This window comes from Hordeum vulgare, chromosome 6H (genome assembly GCF_904849725.1).
Source record: "Hordeum vulgare subsp. vulgare chromosome 6H, MorexV3_pseudomolecules_assembly, whole genome shotgun sequence".
Classification (NCBI taxonomy): domain Eukaryota; kingdom Viridiplantae; phylum Streptophyta; class Magnoliopsida; order Poales; family Poaceae; genus Hordeum; species Hordeum vulgare.
In genome coordinates, this window is record NC_058523.1 from 494,996,446 (window position 1) to 495,023,834 (window position 27,389).

At 41.9% G+C, this 27,389-nt stretch overlaps 1 protein-coding gene across 1 annotated transcript; it reads right to left on the bottom strand.

Annotated features, from left to right (window-relative positions):
• Positions 1-13,350: 13,350 nt before the first annotated feature.
• On the bottom strand, positions 13,351-13,782 carry LOC123405669 (60S ribosomal protein L27-3-like). The gene has a single exon (XM_045099274.1). The coding sequence runs from the start codon at positions 13,780-13,782 to the stop codon at positions 13,351-13,353; it is 432 nt and encodes a 143-aa protein (XP_044955209.1).
• Between the last annotated feature and the right edge of the window lie 13,607 nt (positions 13,783-27,389).

Consider the following 27,389-nt stretch of genomic DNA (forward strand, 5'->3'; position numbering starts at 1 on the left):
TTTCAGCGGAATTGACATGGTGTTGTTTTTGCGCAGAAATAAAATTTCTCGGAATGACCTGAAAATTTACAGAGAGTTTTTGTGGAACATATAAAAAATACTGGCGCAAGAATTAGCGGAGGAAGTGGAGCGTGGAGCCCACAAGCCCACCAGGCGCGGGCCCCCCTGGCCACGCCTGGCAGGCTTGTGGGGCCCACAAAACTCCACCGCCTCCAATCTCAGGTCTATTTAGTCCCTTTCGTCCAGAAAAAAATTAAGGAGAAGAGTTCATCGCGTTTTACGATACGGAGGCGCCGCCACTCCTGTTCTTCATCTGGAGGGCAGATTTGGAGTCTGTTGTGGGCTCCGGAGAAGGGAGATCGTCGCCATCATCATCACCAACCTTCCTTCATCGCTAATTCCATGATGCTCTTCACCGTTCGTGAGTAATCTCATCGTAGGCTTGTTGGACGATGATGGGTTGGATGAGATCTATAATGTAATCGAGTTAGTTTTGACGCGGATTGATCTCTAGTATCCACTATATTCTGAGATTGATGTTGCTACTACTTTGCCATGCTTAATGCTTGTCACTAGGGCCCGAGTGCCATGATTTCATATCTGAACCTATTATGTTGTCGCCAATATATGTGTGTTCTTGATCCTATCTTGCAAGTTGTAGTCACCTACTATGTGTTATGACCCGGCAACCCTGGAGTGACAATAGCCGGAACCACTCCCGGGATGACCGTAGTATGAGGAGTTCATGTATTCACCAAGTGTTAATGCGTTGGTCCAGTTCTTTATTAAAAGGAGAACCTTAATATCCCGTAATTTCCATTAGGACCCCGCTGCCATGGGAGGGATCGACAATAGATGTCATGCAAGTTCTTTTCCCTAAGCACGTATGACTACATACGGAATACATGCCTACATTAGATTGACGAACTGGAGCTAGTTACATATCTCTCCGTGTTATAACTGTTGCATGATGAATAGCATCCAGCATAATCATCCATCACCGATCCAATGCCTACAAGTCTTTTCCTACTAGTCTTTGCTACGTTACTTTGCTGCTACTGTTGTCACTTTGCTGCTACTAGTTACTGTTGCTACTGCTGCTATCATACTACCTTGTTGTTGTTACTTTGCTGCAGATACTAAATCTTTCAGGTGTTGTTGAATTGACAACTCAACTGCTAATGCTTGAGAATATTCTTTGGCTTCCCTTGAGTCGAATCAATAAATTTGGGTTGAATACTCTACCCTCGAAAACTGTTGCGATCCCCTATACTTGTGGGTTATCAGCCACCCCGTGCATCCTCCAGACTTTGTTTTCTTATGGAATACTCCTTCGGGTCGGCAAAAAATATTATATAATCTCCCGAAGGTTTTGACCTCTGTATCACGACAATATCTCATGTTTTCGTTTTGAGTTGTTTCTGTAACATACTTAGATCAACATGACGTCTTCAAGTACTCTTAAGGACAAGTTCTTTGAGAGGGTCATCAACCCCTACCTTGCGGAGGTGCTGCAACACCCTCAAACCATTGAGATGCATGAGGGAGTGATATACATACGTGATGTTTAGGGGACAAAGAAGACCGGAAGCGTGGAGGCAACGCTCGCAGCAATGGAGCAACAAGTCTTCAAGTGCCAAGAGATGGTGGAACGAGGACTTAATGCCAATCACCTCATGATCGCGGAGTTTACCCATAAGCACAAGCTGGACGCCAAGAACCTCTAGGATAACGTCTTCAAGATTTACGAGAAAATCGAGCACCTCCAAGCCTAGATCTATGACCTGCAAAACCAAAACTGTGAGTATGAATAGAGATTTAAGAAAGTGAGTTTGGCTGTAGGCTTGAGGATCCCGGGGACCAGTTCATCTTTTCATGATGGTGAACCCATGCATTCGAAGACGGAGGACAAACCTTCAACCTCACCAACAACTCCAACATCACCACCTCCGAAGAAAAACAACTAAACACATGGGTATGGGCACTCCTCTTGGCTTGTGCTAAGATTGGGGGAGGTGCCCTGGTATCATATCACCATCATACCTTTTACTTTCTTCGTTCGATCTTTTTGGTTATATCTTGATCTAGTAGAATAAATTTTTAGTGTGATCTTGTTTTAAGTTTTTCTTTATGCCCCCTATGTAATTAAGCAAGTCCAAGAGTTATATAATAAAGAGTAGTTTTAAGTCGAGTGCTTTTCTTGCTTGTTATGATCTTGAGAAAAAGAAATATAAAGAAGTATAAAATAAAAGCAAAAGGGCATACATAATGATCTTATGGGGAGTGAAAACTTCCCATATAAAAAGTATGTCGACTGAAATTTGTTGTGAGTTGACAAACAAAGCTATTGGTCATTGTTGCAATTATAAGGAAGTAATAAAGAAACAGAGGTTCACATATAAATATATTATCTTGGACATCTTTTATGATTGTGAGCACTCATTAAAATATTATATGTCAAGAAGTTGATGTTGGACAAGGAAGACAACATAATGAGTTATGTTTTCTTATTTCTGACTAGAAGTTATATAGTTGTAGATCCCTCAACATGTGTTGCTTGCTTCCACCTCATATTAGCTAGAAACTTGTGCACCAAGTAGAGATACTACTTGTGCATCCAAAAACCTTTATCCCAGTTTTGCCTTGAGAGTACACCATACCTACCTATGGATTGAGTAAGATCCTTCAAGTAAGTTGTCATCGGTGCAAGCAATAAAAATTGCTCTTTAAATATGTGTGATTTATTAGTACAAGGAAAATAAACTTTATACGAACTTGTGATATAGAAGAAATAAAAGCGACAAACTACATAATAAAGTTCTTTATCACAAGGGGCAATATAAAGTGACGTTCGTTTGCGTTAAGGGATTGCGCATCCAACTACAAAAGTGCATGACAACCTTTGCTTCCCTCTACGAAGGGCCTATCTGTTATTAGTGTGAGAAAAATAAACTTTATGTAAGATTCATGGTGATCTTCACCATTTCCTTTATTTCTCCTTTATCTTTTGGCAAGCGTCATGTGTTGGGGAGTGATCTAGACAAATATATCCACTCAGATGTGGGTGATCATGAGATATTATTTTTGACATTACCCTTGACGTAAATAGTTGGGAGGCAAACTTATAAGCACCTATCTTTCTCTGTGTCCGATTAAAGCTTTGACCTCATAGGTACCACTTAGTGTTAGCAATTATGAAAGGCCATAAAATGAGTGAGTGTGTGGATTTTGTTTACAAGCTCTTATATTGACTCTTTCCTACGTTGTGATAAATTGGAATTGCTTCAGTGACTCAAATAATAGTTTGTTAGTTCTCAATATAGAGTTCTTGATTCATATTTTACCTTGTGAATGAATTGTTACTCTAGAATAAGATATTCTATGTCAATATGTGTTGTTGTTCTAAAGATAACCATGATGCCTTCCTATCCGTATTTTATTTTTTCGACACCTCTATCTCTAAACATGTGGGCATATTTATCGATCTCGGCTTCGCTTGAGGACAAGCGAGGTCTAAGCTTGGGGGAGTTGATACGTCCATTTTGCATCATGCTTTTATATCAATATTTATTGCATTATGGGATGTTAATACACATTATGGTACAATACTTATGCCTTCTCTATCTTATTTTACAAGGTTTACATGAAGAGGGAGAATGCCGGCAGCTAGAATTCTGGACCGCTAAAGGAGCAAATCTAAGAGGCCTATTCTGCACACCTCCAAAACTCGTGAAAAGTTACGGAGAATCATTTTGGAATATATAAAAAATATTGGGCGAAAGAAATACCAGAGGGGACCCACCAGGAGATCACAAGCCTGCTAGGCGCGGCCTACCCCCTGGTCGCGCCCCTGTGGCTTGGGGCCCCCTGGCACGCCTCCGGTGCCCATCTTCTTCTATATAAAGGATTTTGGCCTGGAAAATAATCATATCAGAGCTTTCGGGACGAGGCGCCACCGTCTCGAGGCGGAACTTCCACAGAACCAATCTAGAGCTCCGGTGGAGCTATTCCGCCAGGGAAACTTCCCTCCCGGAGGGGGAAATCGAAGCCATCGTCACCGCCAATAATCCTCTCAACGAGAGGGGGTAAATCTCCATCAACATCTTCATGAGCACCATCTCCTCTCCAAACCCTAGTTCATCTCTTGTATCCGATCTTTGTCTCAAACCTCATATTGGTACGTGTGGGTTGCTAGTAGTGTTGTTTACTCCTTGTAGTTGATGCTAGTTGCTTTATTTGGTGGAATATTATATGTTCAGATCCTTCATGATTATTAATACTCCTCTTTATTATGAACATTAATATGCTTTGTGTGTAATTACATTTGTTCCTGAGGACATGGGATAAGTCTTGTTATAAGTAATCATGTGAATTTGGTATTCGTTCGATATTTTGATAAGATGTATGTTGCCTCTCCTCTAGTGGTGTCATGTGAAAATCGACTATATGACACTTCACCATTATCTGGGCCTAGGGGAAGGCATTGGGAAGTAATAAGTAGATGATGGGTTGCTAGAGTAACAGAAGCTTACACCCTAGTTTATGCGTTGCTTCGTAAGGGGCTGATTTGGATCCATATGTTTCATGCTGTTGTTAGATTTATCTTAATTCTCCTTTCGTAGTTGCGGATGCTTGTGAGAGACGTTAATCATAAGTGGGAGGTTTTTCCAAGTAAGGGCAGCACCCAAGCACCGGTCCACCCACATACCAAATTATCAAAGTAACAACGCGAATCATATGAGCAAGATGAAAACTAGCTTGACATAAATTCCCATTTCTCCTCGGGAGTGCTTTTTTATATAAGAGATTGTCCAGGCTTGTCCTTTGCTACAAAAAGGATTGGGCCACCTTTCTGTACCATTGTTACATTTGTTACTTGCTACCCTTTAAGAATTACCTCATCACAAAACTATATGTTACCGATAATTTCAGTGCTTGCAGAGAATACCTTACTGAAAACCGCTTGTCATTTCCTTCTGCGCCTCGTTGGGTTCGACACTCTTACTTATCGAAAGGACTATGATAGATACCCTATACTTGTGGGTCATCAATAGCCATCTAGGTACTAACTACGGACCTGTAAATATGTGGTGAACTACCCACACGTCACCATGGGATTCATGTAAACGACCTTCGTGATTGATACTCCCTCTGGCAGGGCACATAAAAATGGCTTCAAATAGCCTCACGGTAAAACAGATACTTGCGGCAGCGAAAAAGTGTTTCGTGTGGCTCTTTGTGGTTTTTGGGATATACGTGAATTTATAGGACAAAGAGGTATGCTAGGAGACAACCGAGGGGGCACAAGGCAATAGGGAGCACCCTAGGTCCTGGTCATGCCCTGTTGGCTTGTGCCTCCATCGTGAGGCTTCTAGCCTCCTCCCGAGTCTTCCAGGTCTTCTTTTGGTCCACAAAAAATCACCAAAATGTTTTGTGTCAATTGGACTTTGTTTGGTGATGTAAACCTGAAAAGCCAAAAACATGTAGAAAACAACAACTCGCACTTGACAATGGGTTAAAAGGTTAGTGCTCAGAAATAATATTAAATGGTATATAAAGTGCCAAAAGTATCATAGAAGGATAATATAATATCATGGATCAATCAAAAATTATAGATATGTGTGAGACGTATCAGGACACGAGGCAACATGGTGCGCCCATCCCCACTGGGTGCGCCATGTTGTGTGGTGGGACCCACATGGCTCCGGTTGACGTGACTCAATCAAAAATAGGGTCGCCCTATTCGTCACCCTAGGTGAGGAATAGTTATTCTTCATCCCCTCCTATTTTAACATCAATGCACCGTATTTTTACATCCGGTAAATTTTATTTTACTTCACATCGGAAAAGGAAACATAAGAAAATACATAATCTCGGTAAAATTATTTTATGTTACGTAAATTTATAAACGTAAAATTATAGTGTAAAATGTACATAAAAACAAATTTCAGGTCTTGTGACCCATAATTTTGATTTTTTATGTCAAATGTTACGTTGTGAATCAATATGAATTTAACTATTTGTATATCATATGTAATTTATGTATGAAACAATCGTAAAATTACCTCCGGTGAAGAATAACTTATTCTACACCATGGATGATGAATAGTATTACTATATATATATAGGAAAAATACATCCTACCACCCAGGGGTAGTTACCCCACATGTTCAATATACTACCATGCGGGAGTATATATACTAATTTATCATTTTAATTATGTTCATATACGGTATACAAGATTTTTCAAAGTGAGTTACATGAAAAAATTACAAGTTGACCCATAGTTTTTATTATATTTGTGAAATACATATATATTTGTATGTAAAAAAGAGCATACACAAAATATGATACATACTACCAAAAAAACAGTATATATACTACCTAAACATGATTATATACTACATACTACGCATACATACTCTCCAATTTGATACATACTCCATACAACATACAAAACCCAAGTGGTGGTAACTACCACTGATGGTAGATAAAATTTGTCCTATATATATATATATATATATATATATATATATATATACAGAAACATCCGAAAGTAAACATAGAACTTCCGCTCCGCCACCGCAACTCTCTCTATCGAAGAAAACCCATCTCGAGCCTTTCTAGTACTTTGTCACAGAGGGGAAATCATCATTGGTGGCCATCTCCATCATACCGACAGTGGTATGACGAGGAGGGAGTAGTTCACCCTTGGGGCTGAGAGTATGTACTAGTAGCTATGTTTTATCTCTCTCTCTCTCTCTCTTTGTCTCATGTTCTTGAGATGTCCCGATCATGATGTATCACGAGCTTTGTTAATACAGTTGGATCATATGGTGTTTGTCCCTTGCTATCTTGTTGTGATGAATCAAATCCTTGCCTTTGAGATCTCGTTATATTGGATGCAATATTGAATTTGAGAACACTTGTTGTATGTATTGCATGTGGATACACATGGTAACAAAGGCATATTCTATTGATTGACTTGATATATGTTATGGCATCAACTTGTGGATTCCTGTGACATTGGGGATTTATTCATACAGGTTAGTTGCACATTTTCATACTATGCTCTCCGATAGAAATCATGGGGTACTCTTTGAAGTTCTTCGTGTTGGATTGAACATGATGAATCTGAAATTGTTTGATGCATGTCGTATAATTAACCCATGGATACTTGAGGTGACATTGGAGTACCTAGGTGACATTAGGATTGATTGATATGTACCATGGTGTTATTTTACTACGAACTCTAGGGTTGTTTGTGACACTTATAGGAAATATCCCAATAGATTGATTGGAAAGAATAACTTTGAGGTGGTTCTACTACCTACGACAATTTCATCTTATGTTCTCTGCTACTTATGAAATTTGGAGTGATTCTTTGTTGCACCTTGAGGGATGATCATATGTTTCTACTATTATATTAGCATTGTTTAGAGATTGCACTAGTGAAATTATGAACCCTAGGCCTTATTGCCAAGCACTGCTATACCATTTTGCTCGTTGTTTGCCACTTGTTGCTTTTGTGTTTTTATATTTTTGTATTACAAAAAACCTGTATTACAAAAAACCATCTCTTCGCCAACTAGTGAGCCTATATAATTTGGCATTGTATTGGGTATGTTGGGGACATCAGAGATTTCATGTATTTGATTGTATGGTTGTTTCACAGAGACCATCTTCATCCTGCATCTCCCACGGATTGATAAACCTTAGGTCATCCACTTGAGGGAAATTTGTTGCTGTCCTACAAAACTCTGCACTTGAAAGCCCAACAACATCTACAAGAATGAAGTTGCGTAGTAGACATCAGTAGCCACAGAGGAGTAGGCGCATGATATTGAGAGATTAAAATATCAACTATCCGCATCTGAGGAGCGAAACAAGGAGATAACTGAAATCAAATCCGATAAGTGTAATTATTTTAAATCATCCATATGATCAATTTGACACTGATTTATGGATGTGTGCATCTACCTCGACATGTTGATTCCAAGAAATGGCTAGCTTCTCTATACAGGATTCTGTTATGGAAATAGGCAAGCTACACGAGCTTTCTTGAAGATCAAATAAAGTCATATGGCCGAATGATACCATCTCGAAAGGAATGGCCAATCGTGTCAATTGCCCAAAAGGAGCTCGGTGTCATCTAAAAGCATGGAAAATACCAACATGTTGAGACGGTGCCCAAGAATCTAGGGCTATGATAAATACCAGCTATACCGAACTAGATATAGAGCATCTTGCCGAAGGTAGTCCATGTCGGGCTGATGGGAAGGAAGTACACACTAGCTTAGCTTATGAAAGCATGACATCGGCTGCTCGGTTGTCTCAACGAGACTGTACCCTCGATTCTATAATAGATGGTATCGAGTGATGGTACTATAACATCACCTACTTATCGAATGATTCTATCTATCAAAGTATGTAACATCATAAGATTATCATGTGTGCTTGGATCTGATGTATAATACGTTATCAACCGGCCATCGGCTTCTGCCTCACGGCTAGTGGCCGACAAGTGTCTCCCACTCCTTGATTGAGTACCCGGTCAAGTTTGTTTGGAGAACGAGGTAATCCGGCCATAAGGTTCAAAAAACAAAAGTGGAGTAGAGAGTTATATTATATTACTATTTAACGTAAGAAACGTCTTCCAAAAAAATAGTTGCTCTATTAGTTCCTTTTCCCGATGTCTCATGCTAACCATGATGAGGTAACCCCATTAAATGAACTATATCGAATAAATTGTAAGGTAAGTTTTGGGAAAATCCTCGTAATATAGATTTTAAGAAACCAAATTTTTCACTTCCTTCGTTGTCGACTGATTATATTCTTAGGATTGCTAGCTTTAGGCTCCACCCATTGGAAGTACTAGCCTGGATGACCAAGGGGTAACAATCACAAAGGTACTCCCTTTACCCCTTAGCCAAAGTAATCGGGACATAAGGGCTCAGCAAAGGAGCGAGGCAACCCATCTTGGCTAAATCTTAAGTCAAATCAGTGCATATTATGGCTTTAGAATGATGGTACTAGAAGGTGTCATACATATAATACATATGGATGCAAAAGAAGGATGGGATTTTCAATCGAAGCCCCTAGAAAATATGTCGAGTACTTAAAAGGTATTCACAATAATTTGACATACCTCGGCTTAATCGAGCACTGTTTAAAACAGCTTTATCCGAGTTTTGACAAGCTCGATGAAAGGTGCAAGAAAACAGGTTGATTTCCTCAAGCAATTATAAATCTACAGCTAGAGAAAAAGAAAAAGAAAATTTCCGATATAACCATAAAGTGGCGAAGTCGTGCGACATTCCATGGGTTTGGTTCTAGTGAGTTGTCTTTAGGATCTTGGATGCGATATGCCCCTTTGGTGAGTACGTGGTCAATTACAAATGGTCCCTCCCATTTGACGAATAATTTATGCTTATACTTTTCCGGATGGTGATGTAAGACCATGTCTCCTACATTGACCGCCTTTGCCTGCACTTCCCGATTTTGATAACGCCTTGCGTGCTACTAGTGAAAAATAGAATGTATCTGAATTACATCACACTCGTCCTCTAGGGCATCTAGGTCATCTTGCATGTCGAGACCGACACCATGTTTTTGTATATGCGTACTCCAGGTGCATCATGTATGAGATCACTTGGGATAACAACTTCAGACCGGTAGACCATAAAGGAAGGTGTATAACCCGAGGATCAATTGGGTGTGGTGTGCAAGCCCATTAGTACGGAATCGAGTTCCTCTACCCACTCACTATCGACCTCCATTAAAGAGTGTATAGATGTGGCTTAATGCCACTTAATATTAGACCATTTACTCGTTCGGCCTATCAATTTGACTAGGGCTGATATACCGAGGCATAATCAAGTTTAATGCCCATCTTTTTGCACCACATACTTCCTTGGCTGTAGAGTTGGACCGATTGTCCTTGATAATACTATGGGGGACTGATACGTCCATTATGCATCATGAATTCTTATTACTATTTATGTTCATTATTTATTATTATGATACAATTCTTATGACTCTTCTCTTTGAATATGCAAGGTACACCATGAAGAGGGAAACTGCCGGAAACTGGAATTCTGGACCTGAAAACCAAGAAAAAAGGTCGAAAATCACTTGACTCCAGAAGACCTGAAATTTCACACAGAATTTGTATAGAATATTTAAGAATTATTGCGCCAAAAATATACCAGAGGAGGGCCACCTGTGGGCCACGAGCCAACAGGGCACGTCCACACCCCCAGGTCGCGCCATGTTGCCTCGTGGTGGCCCAGCAGGTCTCCCGACCCCCTCTTCTCCTATATGGTGTGTTTTAACCTAGAAAAATCATAAGAATACTTTAGGTACGAATTTCCACCGTCTCGAAGCAGAAACTTGGGCAAAGGCCCTTTTGCTTTCCGATAGAGAGATTCTTGTGGGGGAATTCCTCTCCGGGAAGGGGAAATCAAAGCCATCGTAACACCAACGCTTCCTCCTTCATGGGATGACCAATATTCATCAACACCTTCACCATCACCATCTCATCTCCAACCCTAGTTCATCTCTTGTATTCAATCTTTGTCTCAAAATCTTAGATTTGTACATTTGGGTTACTAGTATTGTTTATTACATCTCGTAGTTGATGCTTGTCTGATTACTTGGTGAAAGATATTATGTTCAGATCCTTGATCTCCATTATTACACCTCTGATTATGAACATCTTGATGAAGTATGAATAGTTAATATTGTTCCCGAGGAAATGGGAGAAGCCTTGTAATAAGTAAGCATGTGAAGTTAGTATTCGTTCGATATTTTGATGATGTGTATGTTGTTGCTTCTCTTAGTGATGTCGTGTGAAGTTGACTACACTACACTTCACCGTGTTATAGGCCTAAAGGAAGGCATTGTGGAGTAGCAAGCAGATGATGGGTTGCTAGAGTAATACAAGCTTAAACCTAGTTTATGTGTTGCTCTAGAAGGGGCTGATTCGGATCCACACATTTCATGCTATGTTTAGATTTATCTTAGTTCTTCTTTCATATTCTAGGATGCTTGCGAGAGGGGGTAACCATAAGTGGATTGCTTGTTCAAATAAGAAAAACACCTTAGCATCGGTCCACCCACATATCAAATTATCAAAGTAATGAACGTGAATCAACTCAACATGATGAACATGACTAGAGAGTAATTCCCATGTGTCATCGAGAGCATTAGCCTCATATAAGAGAACTTTCCGGCCTATCCTTTTATATAAAATGGAATGTGCTACCTTGCTGCATACTTGTTACTATTCTTACTTGTCACTTGTTATGAATTATCTTGCTACAAAACTATCTAACATTGTTACTCATAGAACTTGCAGAGAACTATTGAAAATTGCTTATAATTTCCTTCTTCTCCTCGTTGGGTTTGACATTCTTACTTATCCAAAAGACTATTATTGATCCCCTATACTTGTGGGCCATTAGGGACACCATAATGGTGCACTACAATAGACATAAAATCTATTAACAACCCTACTTTGGTTAAGCTCACTGGTTTTCCTCGATCCATTTTGTAAACTTGTCTACCATGATGTGTAGATACTTATTTTTCTTGGATCACTAGTAGAAAACAGGGCTTTGGTCCACTTGATGAAATCCCATTAGTCCCAGTTCACTTACGAACCGGGAACCATGGGGGCATCGGTTCTGGTTCATGAGGCTAGGGTGCCGGCCAGGCCTCGTGAGCCATTGGTCCTGGTTCGTCTGGCCCATTTGGTCCCGGTTCTAGACACGAACCGGGAAGAATGTGCCTCGCTCCCGGCCCACAACCATTGGTCCCGGTCTTAGGCTGGAACCGGGACCCTATGTTGAACTTTAGTCTCGGTTCCGTCCACAAACCGGGACCAATGCTTGGCCTATATATACACCCTGCCCGCGAGCAGAGCACTGCACTACTCTGTTTTTTTGGCCGGTCGTGGGAGAGCTTTGTGGTGCTCTAGCTCACCTCCTATGCACATGAGGTGTTTGATGAAATGCCCAAGCCACACTTAAGCTTTCTCCTCTCGAAGCTCCTTGTCCAAGCTCCATTTTCCTCTAGTTTTGTGTAGCTTTGGCGGTTCGTCCGTGTCCCGTCCCCGTCCTCACCATCGTCGATCGCCCGCGCCCATCTCGGCGTCGGCACCATTGTGGTTAGTCTATTCTTCTTATCTTCTTTATAAAAGAAAAAGTTCTTAGTTGTATGATTTAGATAGATACTTGTGTGATTTTCTTACTTCTATTATTGTTTGTTATTATATGGTGTGATGGTTTTGGTATCCGCCTCCGTCGGCCCTCGTCCTGTCTATGATTCGAATGTGGTATATATTATATTATATAACTATTTGTTTTATTTAATGTTTATGAAAATTATGCCGACCAACGTGACATAGATTTTTTATCTAGGAGGCATGTGAACCGGAAATTCGAACCGACATACAAATTCTTGCCGAGAAGTTAAATTTGGATGAAAAAGGAAACGGTAACTTGAAAGAAAAATTACAAAGAGTTGAAGAGGAGAAGATGATATTGGAGTTGGATGTTGTCGATGTCTGTGACGATCACAAGATCAAGCTGAATGCAATGCGCTTGAAGATTAGAAACATTAGAAAATATGTCATTCATACTGAGGCTTGGTATCATTATGTCGTTGGATCAATGTGTACCTTAGTTGCGGTTATGATCGCATTTGTTGTTGCATTTAAATCTAGTAGTTTCAATGTATATTCTAAATAGATGCTCTAGAGAGCTATATGTTGTTCAATAATGAGAACTATGTGAGAACATTATGTATTTATTTTGGTCACTACTGTACTTTGGCTTTAATGTGATGATGAATTTCTATTAATTTGGTCACTTCTCTATTCATGATATGTTGTAATGGTTTTTAATACACGCACCCATGTGGAAAAAATGAAATGCCTTTTGTAACAGATGAGTTTTCGCATGAAACACTCATACTTCGAAAGAGATTGTCCGATTTGTACACGAAGTGCATCCAGTTTTGAATCATGTCGAATCATGTGAAAAATAGATCTTGTTCGAATTTCTTGAATCATGACGAATCATGTGGAATCATGTCGAATCATGTGAAGAATAGATCTTGTTCGAAATTCTTGAATCATGTGGAATCATGTCGAATCATGTGAAGAAGAGATCTTGTTGGCATTTCTCGAATCATGTCGAATCATGTGAAGAATAGATCTTGTTGGCATTTCTTGAATCATGTCGAATCATGTGAAGAATAGATCATGTTGGAATTTCTTGAATCATGTCGAATCATGTGGAATCATGTCGAATCATGTGAAGAATAGATCTTGTTGGCATTCTTGAATCATGTCGAATCATGTCGAATCATGCGGAGTTTGGTGAAGAACCACTTGTTCTTGCCGGTCTTGAACCTATCCTCGAGCTTGGTCTTAGCAGACATGGCGGCGGTGAGCTTCTTGTCCTTGGTGGTGAGGAAGTCAGGAGTGCCGGAGACCACCTCCTTGAGGTCGACGTCGAGGGTGTAGCGGGTGGGCATGAGGTGGGTGAAGTTGACGAGCTTGAGGAAGACCTTGACACCGGACTTCTTGGTCGTCTTCTTAGCCGAGTCCTTGCGGATCACCTTCTTCGGGTATTTGTCCAGGCCGACGACTAGGCAGTGCACGTAGGGGCGGTCGCGGTTTTGCTCCTTGAACACGCGCACGATCACCGCCCTCTTTCCGGTGTACCTGCCCTGCAGCAGGATCACCGCCTTGCCCGGCTTCATGAACTTCACCATCTTCCCTCTCCTCTCCTCGCGCTGCGCCACCGCCGATGGGTTTCGGGTTGGGGGGGGTTGGAGACTGTGGGCGGGGAAAGCTAGCGGCGTGGTTGAGCAGGAGATTATATAGGGTTGGTGGCGCTAGGGTTTCGCCGAATCATGTGAAGAATAGATCTTGTTTTTGGTGGTTGTTCAACAAACACCTCGGTCGTGGGAGGCACATGACATTCGTGTCGGTTTGTGGCACCAACTGGGACCAAAGACATCCTTTCGTGTCGGTTGGTGGTACAGATCGGGAAAAAATGAAATAAGTTCGAAAAAATGAAATGCCTTTTGTAACGGATGAGTTTTCGTATTGTGACGCTCTCGATTTAATTGTATGCTAATCGTACACGCAAATGCGTACGATCAAACTCAAGGACTCACGGGAAGATATCACAACACAACTAAAGACACAAATAAAAAATACAAGCTTCATATTACAAGCCGTGGGCCTCGAGGTCTAGAATACGGAACCTCGATAAACACACGAGTCAGCGGAAGCAACAATATCTGAGTACAGACATTAAACATGGGGTGCCTTAGAGAAGGCTAGCACAAAAGATACAACGATCGAACGAGGCGAGGCCTCGTGCCTGGGAACCTCCTAACTACTCCTGGTCTTCAGCGGCCTCCACGAAGAAGCACCGTCGGGGTAGCAGTCATCGTCAATGGGATACTCCATCTCCTGGGCTCCATCCTCTGGTTGCAGCAACGGATCAAGGGGACAAAGGGGGAGCAAAGCAACGGTGAGTACTCATCCAAAGTACTTGCAAGACTTATATCATAATTATTCTAAGTATGCAATAGTATCAAAGGAAGGGGTTTAAATGTGGACTGACTGCAACAATGCGAGAATAGAGAGAGAAGGCCTGGTCCTATCGAATATTAGCATCTTCAGGGTCTTGCAGCAATAAACGAGAGTAGAACAAGGAAACACAACTACTAGTCATATTATTGCAGCAATAATAATATGAGGTCACGCCCAGAGATCCTCCCTCGACACCCTGCGAGGAAGCAATCCCGGAGCAACTAATTCCAGTGAAGTAACAGTTGTAGTTGTATAAGATCAGGGCACAACTCCAAGTCGTCCTGTAACCGTGGACACGGCTATCCGAATAGTTTATTTCTTCCCTACAGGGGTGCACAACATATTCCCCGTCGCGCTCGATAACACTCTGGTCGGACACACTTTTCAGGGTCATGCCCGGCCTCGGAATATCGACATGTCGCAGCCCCACCTAAGCTCAATAGAGAGGCCAGCCCGCCGGTCTAACTCCTAAGAACAAAGGGGTCGTGGGCCCACTTGCCCTCTGCAGTCCTGCATGATGCAAGGGTGACCGATGTCAGTCCTAGCACCCCTTATAACAAGTGCGATGCATCTTGGGACCACTCGGGCGCGCGCCACTCCATTGCTGACGTCTGAAGAGCTTCGGCAGATACCATGATGTTGAGTACCCATAATTCTTCCCATGCAGACGGTTAGTGTGTAATAAGGCCTTCCGACCAACCCATATCAAATACCCAAATCCATTATCATTTTAATTAAGTCAACGACACAACCACGCGGGAATCCACCTGCCTAACATCTATTCATCAAAGATCCCAGTAATATGGTCAAGTAATTGTGTTGTTGTAATATTAGGGGAAATCTGAGGTATCACCCTCGTTGGATTCCAAACGATGTATCCGTCAAGGAGGACTTAGAGGAATCACCCTAGAGGGTCTCACACTTGAGGGGTTACAGGACAGAGACATCGTCGGGAATGGCGAAAGAGGAATCACCCTCGATAACTACGACCGGCTAGCTACACTACAGAGATATCATTAGGAGTACTTCGCGAGGTGTCACCCTCGGTACCCGATAGTAGTTCTGTAGTGCCGCACAACTAAGGGGAGTGTAAGTGTTGTGTTAGATCTTGCGCGTCGATTAGGGATCGAGAGTTAACATAAAAGCGGGGCAACTGGACTAAGGAGTCAGAGGGGATGACTGCTCCACCTATACTAAACAGTTTTAAAGAAGCAGTACTGAAAGTAGTAGTTCATCAAAAACAGGCTATGCATCAGATATAGGAGCTGACTACAACAATAGCAAAATACTAATGCAAGCATGAGGGAGAAAGAATAGACGATATAGGAATGATCAAGGGGGTTTGCTTGCCTTGTTGTTCTACGGCAAAGGACTGATCATCAGGGGCGTAGATGTACCCGGCATCACCGTCAGTCTCGGGGTCTACCGCTAAGAAGAGGGGGGAGAAACAATAAATAACAGCAACAGGTGCAACACTAAGCATGACATGGCAATATGTAGGCTAGGCATGAGCTAATGCGGTAACATCCGTCATAGACGGGTCGGGAAAATATCACATGATATTCCCCGGATCTCTGGCTACAACGAGTCAGAAGAAAAACTATGGGAAAGTTCCACGTTGCTACGCTAGGGACACGTGACAAATGTAAGGACCGAGTATCCGGGTTCGTCTCGTTCTGCTGATCAACTTTCATGTTGAAAATATTTTCATCTGAGCTACGGTTTATTTTATATTAATTTTTAAAGTTTTATTCAATATTTAGGAATTAAAACAGATTTAATTAATTTAATTAAATGCTTTTATGACATCAGCAGTTGACCGGTCAAGTGACCAGTGGGTCCCATGTGTCATAGACACAATTTTAAATTAGGTTTAATTATTAATTAATTAGATTAATTTAGTGGGGGACCCACGTGTCATATTCTGTTAGGATAAATGCTTATCTATATTAACATATTTACTTAATTATTCTAATTACTCATAATCATTATAACTACCTAATTAATTCATTAATTAATTAGTTCACTAGTTAATTATTTAATTAATTGAACTATTTATTAAATATTATTTTTATATTATTATTGTTATTTTCAACAGAGGGTGTGGGGCCTCCCTGTCTGTGGGAGTGGAAGGGGTTGGCCCCACCGGTAAGTGGCATTGGCCACACCACAACTTACACACACACACACACATATTCCTGCACCCAGATACCTCACATATTCACTTATACACACAATACATCCATATGCACACATGTTCATACAGAATACATACATACCACATATACATACGCACATACATATATGCATTTATTTTGTTTTCTTTTCCTATCATCTCTTTTCTTTTTTCTCTGTTCATCTCTCTCTCACAACTGACAGACAGGAGGCAATACTCCACCTCCTCCTCTTACAAGAGAGATCAACGGCGCCGGGACAAGGCGGTGAACGCCAGAACGGAACCAGAGGGAGAAGAGGAGGAGAGGGTGATCGGGGCTCGGAGCTCATCGGCGTTGCCGGGGATCAGGGAGGCGAGGCTCGATGGAGCCGTCGAGGATGAGGTGAGCAGGCCGGCAAGGAGGCGCGACGGCGGCACGGTGGAGGCGACGAGGCGTTCCACGCGACGGCGGCCGGCCGTGGAGGAGATGGCTAGAAGGACGCAGTGCGGGGCCGAAAGTGGCCGGCAAGGGGACAATGCAGGGCCGGTGGGGGTTCTCTTCTCGAGGGGCCTCCCTGCTCGATCCCTCCTGGATCTAGCGGGAGGGGGAGAGGGCTTCAGTCCAAGGAGGAGGCGGGGCGATGGGGATGGGCTCGCGAGAGGGTTGAGAACGATGGGTGCTTCGGTACTGGGGGTTGGGGGAGGCCGTGGGGGATTCGGGTGGGATGGAGAGGTGGGAACGAGAGCGAGGGGAGGTGGGGCTCTCGATGGGATGGGGAGCCACGAGGGGAAGCGAAGTGACGAGGGGGGGAACCAGGGCAGTTCCCTCGTGAGGTAGAAGCGGCGGCATGGTGGGAACTGGAGAGGGGTGATGACCCACACGTATAGGGGATCTATCGTAGTCCTTTCGATAAGTAAGAGTGTCGAACCCAACGAGGAGCAGAAGAATCTGACAAGTGGTTTTCAGCATGGTAATATCTGCACGCACTAAAATTATTGGTAACAAGTAGTTGTGTGGTGAGATGATTCATAGCAAGTAACAAGTAACAAAAGTAACAACGGTGCGGCAAAGTGGCCCAATCCCTTTTGTAGCAAGGGACAAGCCTGGACAAAGTATTATAGGAGGAAAAACGCTCCCGAGGAAACACGGGAATTTTTGTCATGCTAGTTTTCATCATGTTCATATGATTCGTGTTCGTTACTTTGATAGTTTGATATGTCGGTGGACCGGTGCTTGGGTACTGCCCTTACTTGGACAAGCATCCCACTTATGATTAACCCCTCTCGCAAGCATCCGCAACTACGAAAGAAGAATTAAGACAAAGTCTAACCATAACATTAAACTAGTGGATCCAAATCAGCCCCTTACAAGACAACGCATAAACTAGGGTTTAAGCTTCAGTCACTCTAGCAACTGCTACGGCAACAGACAACAGCACCAGAAATTAACACGTTGACGGAGACTGGGCTTGCGTTGGTTTTTCCCTTGAAGAGGAAAGGGTGATGCAGCACAGGAGTAGTAAGTATTTGCCTCAGTTTGAGAACCAAGGTATCGATCCAGAAGGAGGGTCTCGTCAAGTCCAGAGTACCTGCGCAAACACAAACAAGCTTGCACCCAACGCTTCAAAGGGGTTGTCAATCCCTTCAAGATTGTTTGCAAACTGAGATCTGAAGACGGAAAGTGCAACGAAGTAAAAAAGTATAAGGCTGAAAATATGGTGTGGGGTAGACCCGGGGGCCATAGTGTTCACTAGAGGCTTCTCTCAAAATAGCAAATATCACGGTGGGTGAACAAATTACTGTCGAGCAATTGATAGAACCGCGCAAAGTCATGACGATATCTAAGGCAATGATCATACATATAGGCTTCACGTCCGAGACAAGTAGACCGATAATTTCTGCATCTACTACTATTACTCCACACATCGACCACTATCCACCATGCATCTAGTGTATTGAGTTCATGACGAACAGAGTAACGCCTTAAGCAAGATGACATGATGTAGAGGGATAATCTCAAACCAATGATGAAAACCCCATATTTTTACCCTTGATGGCAACAACATGATGCGTGCCTCGCTACCCCTTCTGTCATTCGGTGAGGTCACCGCACGGTATGAACCCAAAACCAAGCACTTCTCCCATTGCAAGAATCATAGATCTAGTTGGCCAGACAAAACCCACAACTCGAAGAGAATTACAAGGATATGAAATCATGCATAAGAGAGATCAGAAGAAACTCAAATAAGATTCATAGATAATCTGATCATAAATCCAAAATTCATCAGATCTCGACAAACACACCGCAATAGAAGATTACACCGGATAGATCTCCATGAAGATCAAGGAGAACTTTGTATTGAAGATCCAACAGACAGAAGAAGTCATCTAGTTACTAGCTATGGACCCGTAGGTCTATGGTGCACTACTCACGCATCATCGGAGAGGTCATGGTGTTGATGAAGAAGCCCTCCGTGTCCGAATCCCCCCTCCGGCAGGGCACCACAACGTGCCCCACATGGGATCTTGCGGAGACAGAAGCTTGCGGCGGCGGAAAAGTACTTTCGATGATCTCTTGAATTTTTTGGGATTTTTAGGGAATATATAGGCGCAACCCCTAGGGCAAAGGGCGTCCAGGGGACCCACAAGCCTGTAGGCCGCGGCCTCCCCCCTAGTCGCGGGGTGAGGGCTTGGGGGGGCCCTTGGGCCCCCTGCCTTGGCTCTCAAGTCTCATGATCTTCTTCCATTACGGAAAAATTCTTTTCGGGGATTATATTCCGTTTGGACTCTGTTTCAAAATCTCCTCTGAAAGGGGTCAAAAACATGGAAAAAACATGAACTGGCACTAAGTTAATAAGTTAGTCCTAAAAAATATATAAAAGGCATGCAAAACATCCAAAGTCTGACAAGATAATTGCATGAAACCATCAAAAATTATAGATACGTTGGAGATGTATCAAGCATCCCCAAGCTTAACTCCTGCTCGTCCTCGAGTAGGGAAGTGATAAAGAATGAATTTTTGATGTGGAATGCTACCTAGCATAGTTGTCCTTTGCAACTTCTTTCACGTGACATGGATGTTCAGATCCGTAAGATTCAAAACAATAGTTTGCTATTGACATGAAAACAATAATACTTCAGGCAAACTAGCGGAGTAATCATGAACTTTCAAAATAACAAGGCCAAGGAAAGTTATCCCTACAAAATCATATAGTCTGGCTATGCTCCATCATTCTCACACAACTAATGTAAATCATGCACAACCCCGGTATTGGCCAAGTAATTGTTTTCGCACTCTTACTTTCTCAAACCTTTTATAACTATCATGCAATACATGAGCATGAGCCATGGATATAGGACTATAGGTGGAATAGAGTGTGGTGGTGGTTGTGAGACAAAAAGGAGGAGATAGTCACATTGACTCGGCGTATCAAAAGGCTATGGAGATGCCAATTAATAGATATCAATGTGAATGAGTAGGGATTGCCATACAAGAGATGCACTAGAGCTATAAGTATGTGAAAGCTCAAAAGGAAAACTAGTGGGTGTGCATCCAACTTGCTTGCTCACAAAGACCTAGGGCAATTTTGAGGAAGCTCGTCATTGGAATATACAAGCCAAGTTATATAATGAAGATTCCTACTAGCATATGGTAGTGACATAGCAAGAAGCTCTCAATCATGAAGAACATGGTGCTATTATGGAGCACAAGTGTAGAAAAAGATAGTAGCATTGTCCGTTCTCTCTTTTTCTCTTTTTTTTTTATTTGGGCTCTTAGGCCTCTCTTTTTTTCTTTTCTCTTTTTTTTCTTTTTGGGCTCTTTGGCCTCTTTTTTTTATTTCCTCACATGGGACAATGCTCCAATAATGATGATCATCACAATTTTATTTACTCACAGCTCAAAATGATGATGACTCTATAGGAAATGCCTCCGGGAGTGTACCGGGATGTGCAACGATCTAGCATGGCGTATAACGTTGAAACATCTCGCTAGCTATTTTACGATCATGCAATGTCAATATGAGAGTGACGGCACAAGTCATGAGACGGAACTGTGGGAGTTGCATGGCAATATATCTCGGAATGGCTATGAAAATGCCATAGTAGGTAGGTATGGTGGCTGTTTTGAGGAAGGTATATGGTGGGTTTCTGCACCGGCAAGAATAGCGCGGCACTAGAGAGGCTAGCAATGGTGGAAGGTGAAAGTGCATTTATACCATGGACTCACATTAGTCATGAAGAACTCACATACTTGTTGCGAAAGTTTTTATTAGTAATCAAAACAAAGTGCTAAACGCATACTCCTAGGGGAAGGGTTGGTAGGTGTTAACCATCGCGTGATCCCGACCTCAACACAAAGGATGAAAATCAATAGATCAATTATTCTCCGACTTCCTAACATAGCGGTTCACCATACGTGCATGCTACGGGAATCGCTAACTTCAACACAAGTATTTCTAGATTCACAACACCCTACTAACATAGCTCTTAATATTACCAAATACACGTCTCAAAACTAATTGAGAGGAATCAAAACTTCTCTTTCTACTCAATGCACATGAAGATGGAGGTTTTTGCATCCTCTTTGGGTGCCTATCACATTTGGGACTACTTTCATAGCATAAGCCAACTACCAAATCACGCACCGCCGTGCTCTAAAATATATAAGTGAAGCACAAAGAGCAAAAGTATCTAGCTCAAAAGATATAAGTGAAGCACTATAAGCATTCTAGCAAAATCACGATGAGTGCATGTCTCTCTCTATCAAAAAGGTGTGCAGCAAGGATGATTGTGACAAAACAAAAAGAAAAGACTCCTAAGATACAAGACGCTCCAACCAAAACACATATCATGTGGTGAATAAAAATATAGCTCCAAGTAATGTTACCGATGGATTGAAGACGAAAGAGGGGATGCCTTCCCAGGGCATACCCAAGCTTAGGCTTTTTGGTGTCCTTGAATTTGGCTTGGGATGCCTTGGGCATCCCCAAGATTGAGCTATTTCCACTCCTTATCTCTTTGTCCATGAGAACATCACCCAAAACTTGAAAACTTCACAACACAAAACTTAAACAGAAACTCGTGATAACATTAGCACAAGAAAACAAACTACCACTTTCTTTTGGTACTGTAGCAACCTTGAATTCTATCTATATTGGTGTTGGGCTACTATAGTCTCACTTTTCCATGGCTAGTACCCCTTGATACTAACCATAGTTTCATCAAAACAAGCAACCAACTCAACAAAAACAGAATCTGCCAAAAACAGACCAGTCTGTAGCAATCTGTATACTTCGTATACTTCTGGTAACTCAAAAAATCTGAAAAATTACGACGGCCTGGTCAAAAGGCATATCAACAAGGAGAAAAAAGAATCAACTCAGAAGCTCTTTCTGAATAAAAATGAAAAATCATCTCGTGAGCAAAAAGTTTCTATCTTTTTCCAGCAGGATCAAACAACCATTGCCAAGACTAGTCATAAAGGTTTTGCTTGGCACAAACACAAAAAGAAACACACAAAAAACACAATCACAACAGAATTGTGATGGTGTAGACGCAACAAAACAGAAAAATAAATAAATTCATTGGGTTGCCTCCCAACAAGCGCTATTGTTTAACGCCCCTAGCTAGGTATAAAAGCGATAGAATCACGTATCGTCGTCTTTGTGCTCAACCCATAAGTGGCCCTCATCATGGATTCACTAGGCAATCTTATTTTCTTTCTAGGAAAGTGTTCCATGCCATTCCTTAAAGGAAATTGAAATCTAATATTCCCTTCCTTCATATCAATGATCGCACCGATAGTCCTTAGGAAAGGTCTACCAAGAATAATAGGGCATGTAGGATTGCAATCAATGTCAAGCACAATGAAATCCACGGGTACATAGTTCCTATTTGCAATAATAAGAACATCATTGATCCTTCCCATGGGTTTCTTGGCAGTAGAATCAGCAAGATGCAAATTAAGAGAACACTCTTCAATCTCATTAAAACTCAGAACATCACATAAAGACTTTGGAATCGCAGAAACACTAGCACCCAAATCACACAAACCATTGCACTCATAGTTTTTTATTTTGATTTTGATGGTAGGTTCCCACTCATCATGAAGATTTCTAGGGATAGAGACTTCCAATTCAAGTTTCTCTTCAAGAGATTTTATCATAGCTTCGATGATATGATCGGTAAAGGCCTTGTTTTGGCTATAAGCGTGTGGAGAGTTTAACATAGATTGCATCAAAGAAATGCATTCAATAAAGGAGCAACTATAATAATTGAATTCCTTGAAATCCACGGTAGTAATTTCATTACTACTCAAAGTTTTAACATCTTCTACTCCACTTTCAATGCTTTTAGCATCAAGATAGATGGACTCCGAATCATTGGGGCACTTTTCAACCAAAGTGGATTCATATCCAGACCCATAATCATTAGGTTTGACACAAGAAAACAAAGATTCAATGGGAGTCACACCAAGCACTTTAAGATCTTTGTGATTTTCATCACGAGAACACGCCATTTTAAGCCATTCATGTCTAGCACGAATTTGGGCGGTTCTTTCTTGGCTCTCAATCATGGAAACATGCATAGCTTTCAAAGTTTCATCCATGTTGATTTTGGGAGGAACACATCTAAATTTCAAAGCATCAACATCACTAGACATTCTATCAACGCTCTTAGCCAAATCGTCAATTTTGAGTAGTTTTTCCTCTGTGGACGCATTAAAAAAATTAGAGTTGATGAACTATTTGACATAACTCTCTAGATCATAGGGTAATCTATTGTAATTTCCATGAGCATTGTTGTATGCCAAAATTATTAGAGGAGTTACTAAGAAAAGGCCTAGGAACATAGTTTCCTCTAAAAGCATTGTTGTTGCCAAAGTTATTCCTACCAACAAAATTAACGTCCAAGCTAGCGTTGCTACTCTCAATCAAAGAATACAAGGGCGTATCATTGGGATCCAAAGGAGCACTTCTACTAGAAACCAAATTCATTAACTCGTCCATCTTAGCACTCAACGAGTTAATTTCCTCTATAGCGTGTACCTTCTTACTAGTAGGTGACCTTTCAGTGTGCCACTGAGAGTAGTTCGTCATGATATTGTATAGGAGCTTTGTGGCTTCCCCTAATGTGATTTCCATGAACGTTCCACCTGAGGCAGAGTCCAAGATATTTCTAGAAGCCAAATTCAAGCCAGCGTAAAAGATTTGAATAATCATCCAAAGACTCAAGCCATGAGCGGGACAATTTCTAATCATTAATTTCATTCTCTCCCAAGATTGTGCAACATGTTCATTATCAAGTTGCTTGAAATTCATGATATCATTACGGAGAGAGATAATCTTAGCCGGCGGAAAATACTTGGATATATAAGCATCTTTGCACTTATCCCAAGAATCGATACTATTTTCGGGCAAAGAAGAAAACCAAGTTTTTGCGCGATCTTGCAACGAGAAAGGAAAAAAGCTTCAATTTAATCACGTCATTATCCACATCTTTCTTCTTTTGCATATCACGAAACTCAACGAAGGTGTTGAGATAGGATGCGGCATCTTCACTAGGAAGGCTGGAGAATTGTCTTTCATAACAAGATTCAGCAAAGCGGCATTGATTTTGTATGACTCCGCACTAGTGGCGGGAGCAAACGGAGTACTAATAAAATCATTATTATTAGTATTCGAGAAGTCACAAAGAAAGCACACAAGCAAACAAAGAGCAAGCGAGGAAAAAGGGCGAATGAAAAGGCAAACGAAAAACGCAAATTGCGAAGTGGGGGAGAGGAAAACGAAAGGCAACTGGCAAACAAAGTAAATGCAAGAGATGAGTTTCCGACACCTACTTGGATGAGTTCTTGACTTGATCTTCCTCCCCGACAACGGTGCCAGAAATCCTTCTGCTACGGCAACAGACAACAGCGCCAGAAATTGACACGTTGACGGAGACTGGGCTTGCGTTGGTTTTTCCCTTGAAGAGGAAAGGGTGATGCAACACAGGAACAGTAAGTATCTCCCTTAGTTTGAGAACCAAGGTATCGATCCAGAAGGAGGGTCTCGTCAAGTCCAGAGTACCTGCGCAAACACAAACAAGCTTGCACCCAACGCTTCAAAGGGGTTGTCAATCCCTTCAAGATTGTTTGCAAAGTGACATCTGAAGGCGGAAAGTGCAACGAAGAAAAAGTATAAGGCTGAAAATAAGGTGTGGAGTAGACCCGGGGGCCATAGTGTTCACTAGAGGCTTCTCTCAAAATAGAAAATATCACGGTGGGTGAACAAATTACTGTCGAGCAATTGATAGAACCGCGTAAAGTCATGACGATATCTAAGGCAATGATCATACATATAGGCATCATGTCCGAGACAAGTAGACTGATACTTTCTGCATCTACTACTATTACTCCACACAATCAACCGCTATCCAGCATGCATCTAGTGTATTGAGTTCATGACGAACAGAGTAACGCCTTAAGCAAGATGATATGATGTAGAGGGATAATCTCAAACCAATGATGAAAACCCCATCTTTTTACCCTTAATGGCAACAACATGATGCGTGCCTTGCTACCCCTTCTGTGACTGGGTGAGGTCACCGCACGGTATGAACCCAAAACCAAGCACTTCTCCCATTACAAGAATCATAGATCTAGTTGGCCAGACAAAACCCACAACTCGAAGAGAATTACAAGGATATGAAATCAGGCATAAGAGAGATGAGAAGAAACTCAAATAAGATTCATAGATAATATGATCATAAATCCACAATTCATCGAATCTCGACAAACATACCGCAAAAGAAGATTACATCGGATAGATCTCCATGAAGATCATGGAGAACTTTGTATTGAAGATCCAAGAGAGAGAAGAAGCCATCTAGTTACTAGCTATGGACCCGTAGGTCTATGGTGAACTACTCACGCATCATCAGAGAGGTCATGGTTTTGATGAAGAAGCCCTCCGTGTCTGAATCCCCCCTCCGGCAGGGCACCAGAACGTGCCCCAGATGGGATCTTGCGGAGATAGAAGCTTGCGGTGGCGGAAAAGTACTTTCGATGATCTCTTGATTTTTTTGGGATTTTTAGGGAATATATAGGCGGAACCCCTAGGGCAAAGGGCGTCCAGGGGGGCCACAAGCCTGTGGGCCGCGTCCTCCCCCCTGGCCGCGGGGTGAGGGCTTGTGGGGACCCTGGGACCCCCTGCCTTGGCTCTCAAGTCTCCTGATCTTCTTCCATTACGGAAATATTCTTTTCGGGGATTTTATTCAGTTTGGACTCCGTTTCAAATCTCCTTTGAAATGGGTCTAAAACATGGAAAAAACAGGAACTAGCACTTGGCACAGTGTTAATAAGTTAGTCCCAAAAAATATATAAAAGGCATGCAAAACATCGAAAGTCAGACAAGATAATAGCATTAAACCATCAAAAATTATAGATACGTTGGAGACGTATCAGCAACCCATCATCTATTTACTACTTCCCAATGCCTTCCTCTAGGCCCAAATAATGGTGAAGTGTTATGTAGTCGACGTTCACATAACACCACTAGAGGAAAAACAACATACAACACATCAAAATATTGAACAAATACCAAATTCACATGACTACAATTAGCATGACTTATCCCATGTCCTCAGGAACAAAAGTAACTACTCACAAAGCATAATCATATTCATGAGCAGAGAGGTAATGACTAGCATCAAAGATTTGAACATAAACTCTTCCACCAAGTAATCCAACTAGCATCAACTACAAAGAGTAATTAACACTACTAGCAACCTTACAGGTACCAATCGGAGTCGCGAGACGGAGATTGGTTAGAAGTGATGAACTAGGGTTTGGAGATGAGATGGTGCTGAGGAAGATGTTGATGGTGATGAGTCCCCTCCGATGAGAGGAGTGTTGGTGATGATGATGACGACGATTTCCCCCTCCGGGAGGGAAGTTTCCCCGGCAGGATCGTCCTGCCGAAGCTCTAGATTGGTTCTGCTCAAGTTCCGCCTCGTGGCGGCGGCTCCTCCTCTCGAAAGCTTTCTTCTGATTTTTTATAGGACGAAACCCTTCATATAGCAAAAGATGAGCGTCGGAGGGGCAACAGGGGGCCCACAAGCCACCCAGGCCCGGCCAGGGGGTATGCCGGGCCTGGCAGGCTTGTGGCCTCCTGGTGGCGCCCCTCTGGTACTTCTTCCGCCCAGTATTTTTCATAAAATCCAAAATAATTCCCCGTTGATTTTCACGGCTTTTGCAGTTGCACAGAATAGGTATCTCAAACTTGCTCCTTTTTCAGACCAGAATTCCAGCTGCCGACATTCTCCCACTTCATTTAAACCTTATAAAATAAGAGAGAAAAGGCATAAGTATTGTACCGTGAAGTGAAATAACATCCCAAAAAGCAATAAATATCAACATGAAAGCATGATGCAAAATGGACGTATGAACTCCCCCAAGCTTAGACCTCGCTTGTCCTCAACCGAAAGCCAGGCTCAATAAATATGCCCACATGTTTAGAGAGAGAGGTGTCGACAAAACAAGATACGAACATACATGCATCATGATCATGATCACAACAGCAATACCAACATATAATCTCTCATGCTAAAGTGACAATTCCTTCACAAAGTAAAGTA

Bases quoted from the DNA above. Each gene is read 5' to 3' on its own strand.
- LOC123405669 (XM_045099274.1), bottom strand. From the start codon at position 13,782: ATGGTGAAGTTCATGAAGCCGGGCAAGGCGGTGATCCTGCTGCAGGGC.